This window comes from Pimephales promelas, chromosome 24, assembly GCF_988280905.1.
Source record: "Pimephales promelas chromosome 24, fPimPro1.hap1.1, whole genome shotgun sequence".
Taxonomy (NCBI): domain Eukaryota; kingdom Metazoa; phylum Chordata; class Actinopteri; order Cypriniformes; family Leuciscidae; genus Pimephales; species Pimephales promelas.
Window position 1 is genome coordinate 1853925 of NC_142792.1, and position 13881 is coordinate 1867805.

Sequence of the window (13881 nt, forward strand, 5' to 3'; positions counted from 1 at the left end):
TATGAGCTGAATGCAAATCATCCTCTGACACACATCCAGCGCTGATCTGTTTAAGAGCTTAAGGGGCGGGTTTGATACCCGAGTTAAGAAGTGAGATTTCGAGGCACACACCCAGAGGAGCCTTGATTCTCCATCACCTCTTGAACAACTACGCTTCAACCTCCCCACTGCTGCGGCCGCTTCTGGCCTCGTTTTGGGCTCCATTAATTTACTTTCACAGCCAGACATTACAAGCTTATCTTCCATCCCATTGACTAATGAAGGCCCGGGAGTATTCATGTCACATGCATCATCAGCAACAAACATTTATGCTTGAATGTATCATATCTGAACATGTGTGCAACGTTACGCTCTGGAAAAACTGGATAGATGCATGAATGCATGGATGGATTTCACCATGAGGACTCTTCACTCACATTAAGATGCAGTTTGTTTGTCCACTGGCCGATCACTTTGTACTCAGCTGTCGATTTGTTGGTGATCTGATACTGGAAGATGTCGTATCGTCCCGGTGCATCTCCGTTCTGGTTGAAGACCACCGGAGTCCCTGCACTTCCTGCAAAACAGTTAAGGATCGTGTTTTTTTTTTATTTCCTTGGGCAATAAAATGACATATTACGACGATATAAAAACTCACCATATCTATTTCCTAAAAAAAATAGTGCGCATCTGTGCGCATTTCAATTAAACTGGATCTTCAGGTGAAAATGGCTGACTTCTCTCTATATCAGAAAGAGATTATACTTATACTCCATATCAGTGTTAGTGTTTCTGAACTCCCTGAATTGTAGTCTGGGAACGAACATGTCACACAATATTCCTCATTTAAATAATTAATACACAAAATAAAATGGTGGGGTTGAGTTCAGGCCAATTTATACTTCTGCGTCGAGGGTACGCCGTAGTGTACGGCGTTAGCTGCGCACGCCGTTGTGAGCATTTATACTTCTGCGTTCAGGTCTTGGTTGCTCTGCAGTACTGCTCCGAAACGCTAGTTGGCGGCGTTGGGTTTTTAATGTTCCACTGTGTTTAGATTCCTCGCGGCTAGGTTACTACAAGCAATAGCGACTGAAAGAGAGCTGATCATGTTGGAGTTGGAGCTTATTGAGGTGGAAAAACAGTGAAATTACTAAAACTGCAAGGCAGAAATGAGAGAAGACGTCGGAGGAGATTGTACGTGTGGAAATCATGGTGGAAATGCGTGAAAAGGTACGTGTGGAAATGCGTAGGAGGAAATGCAATGCTACCAAGCCGACCAATCAACAATCTTGCGGTCCGCCTCGTCGCGACGTGTAGTTACATTTTTGAAGAGGTCAGGCGACGGCGTACCTACTGCGCGCACCCTACGCAGAAGTATAAATTGGCCTTTAGTTAGTAGTGTGTTAAGCTGGCGGTTATGGTAAGGGGCGGGACATTTCCCAAACACACTCAAAGCACTCGACCAATCAAAACACACTGCTCCAGCCGACCAATCAGAGCACAGTGTGCTTTTCAGAAGGAGGGGCTTCATAGAGACAGGAACTAAACCGAGCGTTACTGACAGACTGGGAAGAGAGGAGCCGCAATAATGGAGAATATGGAAATGTGTTCTAGAAAAAAGACTGTAAAAGGCATAACAGGTCCTCTTTAAGATATTAAAGTATTTATGTATTCTCACAGCTCCATAAAACCTGGGGCAGTGTTCAGGAACGGGTGTAAATAAAACATGCAGCTTTCTGCGGTACGTGTAAAGATCATTGCAACCTTGTGAGGAGGTAAGAAGGTGGTCATGAATCGGTCTACTTTGGTAAGGTGAGTTCTGGCCTCTACATCCGTGTACCTTCACCAATGTTGTTTTGACACTTGGTTTGGTTGCTTGGCTCAAATTTGAATTCACGCCTTCATTTTGAAAACCGCTTTGAGATCAAATGAATGAACTAAATGTCAAATGAACTTGGATTTGCATCTAAAATTCTGGTGTGAAGCCTTGAGGCCTTAAACTCTGATTAACTGTTTTATGAGTGGAATAACCAACCATGTACATCCAAAACATTTGGGCGGTTATTAAATATATAAAGTGGGGTTTGAAAAGTCTGACATACTTACTGAATCGATTATGATTGTGATCCAAAGAGAAAATTTTACTTTCTTCAAAGTCCTCAAATTTATGTCACGTACTGCTCTGAAGCAAGACATTTGAGGATCCAAACGCAGTATTTATTGAACTGGGCAATCCAAATACGTAATCCAAATCCAGGCAATGGGCAATAAACAAACAAGCAACCCAGTCAATAACAGAAAAGGGCTGAGGCAAGGAGAGAAATCGAGAATCAAGGTAACCAGGACACATGGAGAAACACGCTCAGAGATGCATTATAAAAACTAAACAAGACTTTGCAGGGAATGACAGAAAGAACCAGGCTTATCCACAAGTTTCCGAGGGGCGCTCCTGTAAAAAATAAAGTGGGTGAAACTTCCGGTGACGCGGCGGAAGTAGCATTCCAATGGTATTTTGTGTGTTAGTTAGCGAACAGGCTAGCTGTTTTTCGGAAAATTATTTTACTATGTAAAGACGCAAATCTTTATGAGAGATGTCGTTACGGAGCTCAGGGACAACATGTGCTGTTCGCGGTTGTATGTATAACTGGACTAAACTAGTTCAGTGGCTTAAACGTGATTGTTTTGAACATAAGCCGAAAACGAAATCAGAGTGATCCTGCCAGAGCCCGTCTCTGATCCTGCCAACGACTGTAGTTTCCATCACCTCCCAAAAGACGACGAATCTTCCTGTGTACATTTGTTTAAATTCTTAATATTCTATAAACTCTATCAGCATGTGTTTGGCTGTACGCTACTGATGTTACACCTAAACTCAGGATCAAAGCCTGTGTTGACAGAATACCAAATGTGCCAGTTAATGTATTCAAGTAGCACATTCATTTATATTTTTGAATAAACTCCAAAGCACAATAACTAAGTGTGTATTTTTTATTTTAATTGTTTGTCAGCTCGCACAACTGTCTGTCACCATGCCTTGATGAGTATTGATTATTAATAATGTTATTATAATACTCCCAATCAACTACTGTGGAGGGTAAAGGTACTGTTATTTCACCCTTTTAAATTTCGTTGAGGTTGTGTTCCCACATCGTTAGCTAGTTTGGATCGCTATAACTTGAATGACTGTCAACTGTTGAATGAACGAGTGTCAAGCATGTCAAGTCGCGCTTTGTTTACTTTGAACCGGAAGTCTCGCCCACTTTTGACGCAAGGCCTCATGGGGCGTAGGAAACTTGTGGATATGGGGGAGCAAACAAGAAGATGAGACACAGGTGAAAACAATGTGCTGATGAGTCTAGGAAGAGAGTTAGGGAAATGTAGTTTGGGAATAGTCCTTCTGGTGTCTTTCAGGACACTTCGGCTGGTGACCGTTACAGCATGGAAAATGTCAGCGCCTATAAATTCACTAAGCAAATCAAAATGTCCTAGGAAAGTTTGAACATTTTTACATGCCCTTGACTTTTGGAAAGGTTGTTATTAGTAGTTTCAGTACTTGATAAGGGCACTGTCGACCATCAGATGCCCTGGCTTCAAAATAACACGCAAGGACACGTAGGTTTACGGTGACACAGCACATTTCCTGTGACCAAAGATCAGATTTGCTTCTCATTCTTGCAAACATGAATAACAATTTAAGCCTGACATCTAAACCCATCTTCCTCAAACTGATGAACACAAACCGTTTCACTTACTAAACCTAAAAAAAAAAAAAAACCTAGAAGGCTGTAAACAGATTGCACAACAGACTTGATATGAAACTACACAAAAAAAGTGCTTTAGGGGAGAAAATAATGTGGCGTTTTAATTGCTTAAGAAAAGCAGTACACTCAAAGAAATCTCAGGAACTCTGTCCCCGGGGCCTTGAAACACAATCAGCCAACCACATCTCACAAACTCAAATATTTACCAAATTAAAAACATAAAACAATCTAAAAATCTTATCTAAAATTGTCTTCATGAATAACCTTGATATATATATAAAAAAACCTCACACATTCAGCCACACAAAAATGAACACAAAATCCAGTTATAAAGTCTATAAGGGGTGGAAATAATTAATTTTTTGTGAACTGATTATATTTAAAATCCAACTACTTACAATCACACTATTTATGAAGTATTTAGGAAGAAAGAATAAAACAGGTGAAACTTGAAAAATTCTAATATCGTGAAACTAATATATTATATAGACTCATTACATGCAAAGTGAAATATTTCAAGCCATTATGTGTTATAATTTTGATGAATATGGATTACAGCTTTGAAAAGCTTTTCACAATATTATAATTTTGAATTTGGGGTTTTCATAAGCTATTAACCATAATCATCAAAATTATAACAAATAAAGGCTTGAAATATCTCACTTTGCATGTAATGAGTTTATATAATATATTAGTTTCACCTTTTAAGTTAAATTACTGAAAGAAATTAACTTTTGCACGATAATCGAATGTTATAATAGATAACTATGTTTCATGAGACATTTACCCTTCAAAAAAATGTAACATAAAATGAAATATAAGAATATAAATACGTTCCCTGTTGGTGGATGTGAAAAACACAAATTCAAGTTTCATTCATCTTATTCCTAAACATGGGGCAGAAGTTGGCAACAATCTGAAAAGTGAGAGAGACACAATTTCAGTATTATTAGTAATGAATATTTATTAACTGATTTGATGAGAGTCTAGCAAAAAAAGCCACAGTATAGTTAATTTAGTTCACTGCTAAAGCTTTGCTACATAATATATATATATATATATATATATATATATATATATTTTTTACTCTTCCGGCTACAATTATTTCCTTTCCACTTCAGCCAAGTCAAACAAAACTCTTAAAATACAACATTTCCCTCCCAAAACCTGCTACGCCCCTGAAAGAATCGTGCAACCATCACTAATAAGATAAGATGTTTTTTTTGTTTGCTTTCGATCTGCATTTAGACTCTCATTTGAATCCGAGATTCTGGCCACTGACTAGCCGAATCTCTTTTCTACAACTTTCTTCAATCCCATCGCCATCGTCTTCCTCATCAGCGGCTTCATTACAGCGGCTCTTGAGGCCGTTTGTCTGGAAGCCAGACATAAGAGGACCTCCGTCTCTGCATCCATACACTGAAACCCCTTTGATTCGCCCATCATGAAGGAAAGTGAGAGCTGAGGAGGGCAAAGCCTCCGGAAACAATATTGTCAGCGAATATAATGAGCCAGATTCGGCAAGCGCTTGTGCAGACAGCTCTGTTCTTTTATTTAAGAAGTCATCAAGTGAAGGAAAACACCGCTTCTTTCTGCAAACACAAGACTGTTTTGAGTTTTCTGTGCATGTGAAAGCTGCCTGTGAGATCCGACATCCATCTTTAAATCCCTGCTCTCATATGCAAACATCATTTCCCGCGCGGCAAAGGTGTGTACGGCTCTCTCGGGATCAACGCGAGCTCGTTACTGCAAATCAACACTAGATTAAAAAGTTTGTCCAGACAAACTTTAATGTTGGATTGAGGAAGACTGACCAGAAAGTTTGAAGGTTTTCAGTTTGAAGTAAGTTTATAATAGTTTTAAGACAATTTTGAAAGCAATACAGTCAAAAAAACAGACAGATAGATAGACAAGCAGAAATTAGCACATTGCACACGTTTCTAGCATGTTAGCGTGAATTAGCACATTGCTTGTTGTTAAACTTTGCGAGTGATAGACGGCCACTTTCACGATTACCCTTTCAATAAAACTGCATTTGAATCCTCAACCGGAGCAGTACGTGACTTTATCCACTGATATTGATCAAAGCATTCCAGGTGGACCCGGCAGCGGGAAATTGAGGATTACAGGAGACCAGACAGACGCAACTCGTGGGATTAGCCTTTCTGCCAACCCTTACACAGCAAACATCACTGTTACTACTGCACAGTTTGGTTACACTTTACAATACGGTGTATTACCTTAGTTTACTTGAACAATACTTCAGCGTTTATTCATTAATATTAAATTCAAGATTTACTAATACAGTATTAAAATCAAAGTTTGCATTTGTTAACATTAGTTAATGCACTCTGAACTAATATAATCAATGAATGAACATCTGCACTCTTAGAAGAAAATGTTCTATCAGCGCTACGTATTTGGAACCCCTAAAAGATTCTATACACTCTTAAAAAAAGGGTTCCTCTGGGTTCTATATAGAACCCTGGGGTTCCGTACTTGGCCAATAGAACCTTTTACCAAAAAAAAAGGTTCTATATAGAACCATTTTGGAGTTCCATATATGAAGCGGGGGATAGAACCATTTCTGGTTCTAAATAGAACCATTTCTTCTAAGAGTGTGTATTTTTATTAACTAACTAGCAAAGATGAACTAATATAGTAACAAATGTATTGCTTGTTAGTTCATGTTAATGAACCTCATTGTAAGTTTTACCCACATTGTTTAGGGTTAGTGATTTGAACAACCCCCAGAAATATCCTTCACACAAGTATTTACAATGCTGGTGTTTTGTCTTGACATGACACCACACTGCTTTTCCTCTCAGTATAGCCTGTCTCTGAGAATGTCTTTCTGTGACCATGATATGATACACCTCCTAAGGCCGTTCCTGTATTATTTCAGCACAGAAAGACTAGAGAAGAGGACAGATCTGTGTTACGGAGTTAAACGGCAGATCCCGCTCTCCGCTTTAAGATTCTCCGTCACGCCGCCTCGACTTACAAGGGGATTTGTTTTACACAACACAATTATCATCCCTTTTTTCCCCACAGCTCGACTGAATGCACACTTTCACAATCTCCCTTCCCGCTCCGTCCATCTCCAAAGCACTAATCTAAAAATAAGCGCATGTATGGAAGCACTGGAGCGGGGGGTAATTGTGGCGGAGCTGCAGGCAGTGTGAGGCTCCAAGTTGGACGTCTGCCTTCGTATCAAATTTCATTTACCGCTTCTGTGGTCTCTTTTTTCTTCGAACGCTTCCGTGCGCACACTTACGAACATGGCATACTAGAATACTAATCCTACTGGCAGAGGCGGCGTTTGCATGACCCACCCCACCTGGAAAATATTGTATGCAGTGCGACTGCAATTTGCAATGGTTGCTAGGGTATTTGGGGTGGTTGCTAGGGTGTTGCTAGGGTACTTGGAGTGGTTGCTAGGTTACTCAAGGTGGTTGCTAAGGTGTTATGTAATTGCTAGGGTACTCATGGTGATTGCTATGGTTTTGCTATGCAGTTGCTAAGGGTTTTGGGGTGGTTGCAAGGTTGTTGTTATAAATAAAGTTTATAGCATGTTAAAAATATTTATTAATATTTTTTGTTATTTTAAAGTCCATTCGCAGGTTTGGCAAAAAGTGAATTCTGGACATTTTAAATGCCTCTCATTAATGCAAGTGTCAAATCTTACTTTTTGAAGAACTATGCAACATTCCTTTAGACATTAGTATGCAGCGCACTTGCGTTTCATCTCACACACAACTCATGCTGACCTGTTGCTCTCACACACATGCACTCTCCACACCCTTCACACTTTTAAAAGGTCTTTTCTGAACCTCCACACACTTCTTCCTATTCTCTCGTCATAATTGGCCAGCGCTGTGTTCATTATCACACACTGGCCAGCGGTTAATGCAGTGTGTGTGTGTGTGTGTGTGTATGTGTGTGTGGTGTCTGAAGGCAGTAACGAGAGCTCCAGTGCGGGTGAGTTAACTCATCAACCGCTGCTCAGATGTAATTGTTCCACAGTATCAGACAGATTAATGAGAAACCTTTCGCTTTCCCTGTGATGTCGGCCAAGACATCCGTCAACCATTACTGCTCAATAGCACAAGAGTGTGTGTGAGTTCCTTTATAGGTGCTAAAGGGTCTATCTATCTATCTATCTATCTATCTATCTATCTATCTATCTATCTATCTATCTATCTATCTATCTATCTATCTATCTATCTATCTATCTATCTATCTATCTATCTATCTATCTATCTATCTATCTATCTATCTATCTATCCATCCATCCATCCATCCATCCATCCATCCATCCATCCATCCATCCATGCATCCATCCATCCATCCATTCAATCCAATCCAATCCAATCCATCCATCCATTCAATCCAATCCATCCATCCACTTGTCCGTCCATCCATCCATCCATCCATCAATCATCCATCCATCCATTCATCCATCTCATCCAATCCAATCCAATCCAATCCATCCATCTATTCACCCATCCATCCATCCATCCATCCATTGCATCCGTCCATCCATCCATCCATCCATCCAATCCAATCCAATCCATCCATCCATCCATCCATCCATCCATCCATCCATTCATCCATCAAGCATCCATCCTTCAATCCTTCCATCCATCCATCCATCCATCCATCCATCTCATCCATCCATCCATCCATCCATCCATTCAATCCAATCCAATCCAATCCAATCCAATCCAATCCATCCATCTATTCAATCCAATCCAATCCATCCATCCATCCATCCGTCCATTGATATATCCGTCCGTCCGCCCGCCCGCCCGCCCGCCCATCCATCCATCAATCCACCCACCCAGTGGCCAGAAATTGTACTTCTAAAAAGTACGGTATAGCAACATTATAAGTTTTACAAACTTAACTTAAATTTACATTAAATGCATGGTTAGATCTATCACACTTATTCACTGTATAGTACAGAAACTTTCTGTTAATCAATTATCAGTTTTGCACCATGCCATTTTTACAGTCTTTTACCGTTAAAATCAGGATAATTTTGACAAAGTGAAATGAACAAGCCTGCTTTCTCTCGTTGTTTTGGCCACATTTGCTTTCCTACGGTAGTTCTGTGAGGACCCTGAGGATCTGGTATCTGCGGGAGTTTCTGATCCACTCCAGGAGGGTGTCAATAACAGCCAAGTGTCTGCAGCGGACCGTGGGATCACGCAGCCGGCCCGTCTCATGCTGCTGAGAAAGGTTACACAAGCATGAAAAGAGCCGCAGGATCGTTAAACAGACTCGTTTGGCAGCTATAGCCTTTTCCCAGAATGCTCTAGGGCAGAGTAACGATTTAGATTTTGATTTCCTATTCTATTTGAGGAAAACTGTATTGCTTCGAGGTTGCTCAGGAGATTAAATAAGAGTTTCAACTTTAAAAGATCCATAAGATATCTCTTTTAAAAATACTAGGGGTTTTCATTTCCGTCTCCATTTACTCTCTATTGACCTCCTAAGTTGCAAATTTAAGTTATGCGCATAAAACATTTGAAAATAAAGCACACTTTATGTGTTTAAGAGAACAAAATCGGCACTTCCTGGGATATTCGCACAAAATATCTGTAAAAAAAAAATAAACTTGCTGCGATTTCATATATCATAAATGACTTGAAGATGAAACCCTTATTCAAAACCATTTTGATGACAGACTTTGACTCAGAATGACCAAACCGACCTTTGAGATGCTGAGCGATGCGATTGGTCCACGGATTAAGCCAATTATCCAATTATGTGCATTGGGGGATTTATTCTGTAAATGTGTTTCCATCATAGTTTGCATGATATGTCCTTAATTTAGGCATTTGAATCTACCTAAAATCATTGAATTTACCACCTTTAAGAGACCATGGTGATCCTCCTGCATGGTGAGAATGTAAAGTAAAACGCTGTTGGGTTGATGAATTGGATTAATAATGAAGTCTTATCGCAGAATTGCACGCCTCCCGTGATCTACGCTGGTTTTATCAGGGATAGTGAATGATACTAGAAGAAATATGAAAAATGAGTGAAAACATAGAGAAGGTCGACTGTTCATATAAACTGCTGATAATAATAGAATAATAGACATGCCAGCGGCATTGCATAGTAAAATATGGCATAACACTGTATAATAACTTCCATTAATATGGCTTTAACACGCATTATACTGTAAGGCTAAAGGGAATAATTGAAAAATGAGAATTCTTTGAACATTTATTCACCCTCGTGTTGCAAAAAGAAAAAAACATTTTTTTCCTTGGAATACAAAATTCTATGATATTTAATTAAAATGCCATTGGTTTTTAAATCTTGTATAATCAATCACAACACTAAACACTTGAATGTGCACAAGGGGACTTTTTAAAAAAACAAATAATAACTTAAATTCAAGTCCTCAAATAATAATCGTAATCGTCTTTATTCAGGACACATACACAAGATGGTCCATAGCCCTATACATATACCATAATATTACAAAGTACATTAAAAAGAAAAGGAAGAAAATAATAATATATAATAAATAATTCTTCAACATCTCTTTTTGTGCTCAAAGAAGACATTTTAGAATTTGACAATTAATATATACCAAGAAAAATAATAACTTGTATAAATTGTATGACATTTAAACACTTCTGCCCACCAAGGCTGCATTAATTTGATTAAAATCTGCAATATTGTGAAATATCATTAAAATGTAATTTGTCTGATTAAATTGTAAAATATATTACATAATATATATATATATATATATAACAAAACAGTTTTTCCAGGATTCTTTGATGAATAGAAAGCATTTATTAAAAATGGAAATCTTTTGCAACATTATAAATGTCTTTACTATGCACTTTTGATTAATTGAATGCATCCTTGCATAATAAAAGTATTATTTCATATTATATATATCCCACTCAGCCCAAAGCTAATTAAGCATTACATGATTTAAAAGTAATTATATTTGTATTAAAAGTAGTTGTGAAGTGTAACCAGAGGCAGAAACCAGACTTGAATCACTTACTGTACATTGCAAATAAATTGAGTTGAAACTTGACCTCCATCATATGATTTGTGAACACACTCTTGAGACTTAGACTTGAGGCTCACAAACATCTCTGACCGTGGTTGGCTGAGGATTTGAGAACTCACCATTGAAATTAACGCTCCGGATGTATCCCAGCAGCTCCTTTCCATTGATATTGCTCATGCGGGGACAGAGTCCGGGGTATCCGAAGCAGTAATCCCTGTGCATGCGGTGCAGAGCGTGTGCCATCGCATACACCGCATCCATCACGAACTGAACCTTCCCTTCCTGCTCGTAGCTGGAGTCACGGCCCACCTTCTCCAGCCCTGACCAAACACACAAAACACACATCTTCAACAAACACAGCGTCAGGCTTTTAACAGGGAACCTCCTCAGAAGGTTCTTTCAAAGTTATGAACAAATGTTCTTCAGTAACGTTAAAGGGATAGTTCACTTTGCAATGAATTTTTGATATGTTTTAGCTTACCTCTGTGCATGCTCTTTGAGGTGGTGACCATAGACCTGCATTATATGACTGACAGACAAAACCTAAAAATATCAAAATTGAAAATACTGTGGAAACAAAGACACCTACATCTTGGATGACCTTGAGGTAAGATAAAACATATCAAAAAATAATTTCAAAGTGAACTATCCCTTTAATAAAATTTGAATTCAAAGTTATCTGGTCTTTAATAATGTTCTCAGAACAAACACATCGTTCATTGTACACTCTAAAAAATGCTACTTTGTTTCAATCAATGGTTGGGCCAATTATGGACAAACTGTGGGGTTTAAAAATGTCATTTTAAGCCAATATTTAACCCAACCATTGATTGAAACAAAGCACACTCTAAAAATTCTGGGTTGTTTTAACACAGTTTTGGGTAAAACGGTATAACGGTCGCATTACATTTTTAAAACATAATGGAACATACACTCTAAAAATTGCTGGGTTGTTTTAACCCAATTTTGGGTCAAAAATGGACAAATCCAACCATTGGGTTACATTTTAAAATGACATTTTTAACCCAATTTTTGAGTTTGTTCCTATATATTGGGTTAAAACAACCCAGCAATTTTTAAGAGTGCAGCATTTTTAGAGTGTACAATTTATTTCTGAAATGTTTTGGGATTTTGTGACGGTCGCATTACATTTTTAAAACATATGGAACATACACTCTAAAAATTGATGGGTTGTTTTAACCCAACTTTGGGTCAAATATGGACAAACCCAGCCATTGGGTCAAATTTTTTAATTACATTTTTAACCCAATGGCTGGGTTTGTCCATATTTGACCCAAAGTTGGGTTAAAACAACCCAGCATTTTTAGAGTGTACATGGAACGTAAACCAAACATGTTTTTATTGCTGGAGAGCATGAGATGTTTCATTTGGAGACTCACTAATTCTCTTTGTAATAAATTGCTCTTTCTCAAACGTATGCACTCGTTAGAGTAATTAGCTAATCAAGTCCTCGCGGAGGCGTGTGTGACGGCCATCTGATGCACACATTCTACCCATTACAGGCAACAGCAAGAACGTGATCTTTCCAAACTAATATTTTCTTCCATATCTCCCGAGACGGCGAAAGTAATATCACGCCTGCCGTTCTGAACAAATATTCCAGCTGTTGTTGTGCGTAAATTGAATTTGGCTCAGGCATCTATGATTATTTCTCTCATAATCACCAGAGCGCTTTCCAAGTTGGTGTATTTTCAACAAAAGCATCGGATGCCTCCAGGAAGATCTTTCTTCTCCCGACACAGTTTTTGACGCAATGGAAGATAAATAAAATATGAAGGTGAATTAGCAAGACCTGGAGTCCTCCATCGCTTCTGCTGTCAGTGAGGAATTAATAGGCTCCTGTAAACGAAATCCAATCCGCTTTTATAGCGCTCTCAGAGCAATGGGAAAATGATGCATTTGGTCTTCCAAAAACCAGACGGATTACCTGACCTGCCCAGCGTGATAAATACAACACAGAGAAACACAGGCCGGGGACATCCACTCCCAGTGTCAAAATAGTACACTGTAAAAAATATTTTCAAGATTTGTTATCACAACATATTTTCTTTTGTCAAATCAACTTTATAATCATTTATTTAGTTGAGATAACTTATTATTTTGAGTTTCTGATGGTTAAATTAATCTACTTTTTTAAGTTAAACCAACAATATTTTTTTACAGTGTAGTAATCACAACTGTTTTTCTTTTGTCAAATCAACTTAAATAATTTATTTAGTTCAGATAACATTTAATTTTGAGTTTCTGATGATTAAATCATTCTCCTTCATTGTATTAACTCACTTTTTCCAGTTCAATGAACTTAAAATTTTATACAACCAGGTTACTTTTTTAAGTTAAACCATCAAAAATTTTTTTACAGTGTGGACATACTATACTATAATATAATATAATATAATATAATATAATATAATATAATATAATATAATATAATATAATATAATATAATATAATATAATATAATATAATAAGGGTTGGGTATCGAGAATCGAGTATCGATTGGAACCGGGACTAACTTTTCATTTTTCCCGGAATCGTTCAAAAGTTAAAATTTCGATTCCTAGTTTCGATATTCACAGTCCGCCGAGCAGAAGAAGAAACCGCTGAACAACACCAACGAAGAAGCGTCTACCGGAAGTGTTGGCATAACCGCGCGAGTCAAACATGAGTAGCTTACGTCGGCGATCCAAAGTGTAGCTTCACTTTTCTAAAAATAACGAAATCTCGGCAAAATTTGTGATAAAAGGAGTATTTGTGACAGAAGGAGTATTTCCTTCAGAAAGACCGTTGGTTAGCAAGGTTAGTTAAACTTTTTTGACCCTGCCTCTTAAAAGAATCGGAATCGAGAATCGTTGGGAACCGGAATCGAAACAAGGAATCGGAATCGGAATCAGAATCGTTCAAATTCAAACGATACCCAACCCTAAATATAATATAATATAATATAATGTAATGTAATGTAATGTAATGTAATGTAATGTAATGTAATGTAATGTAATGTAATATAATATAATATAATATAATAAATATAATATAATATAATATAATATAATATAATATAATAATATAATA

General features: G+C 37.8%; 1 protein-coding gene across 3 annotated transcripts in view; it reads right to left on the reverse strand.

The window, feature by feature from the left end:
* The window catches only part of grm8a (glutamate receptor, metabotropic 8a), a 192345-nt gene that overhangs the window by 30722 nt on the left and 147742 nt on the right, over nt 1–13881 (reverse strand). For all 3 annotated transcript variants that reach the window (XM_039660684.2, XM_039660685.2, XM_089127000.1), the window contains 2 exons: nt 10908–11108; nt 417–556 (listed from right to left, as the gene is read on the reverse strand). In XM_039660684.2, the coding sequence (XP_039516618.2) occupies nt 417–556; nt 10908–11108 (341 nt within the window). The remainder of the gene's footprint in view (nt 1–416; nt 557–10907; nt 11109–13881) is intronic.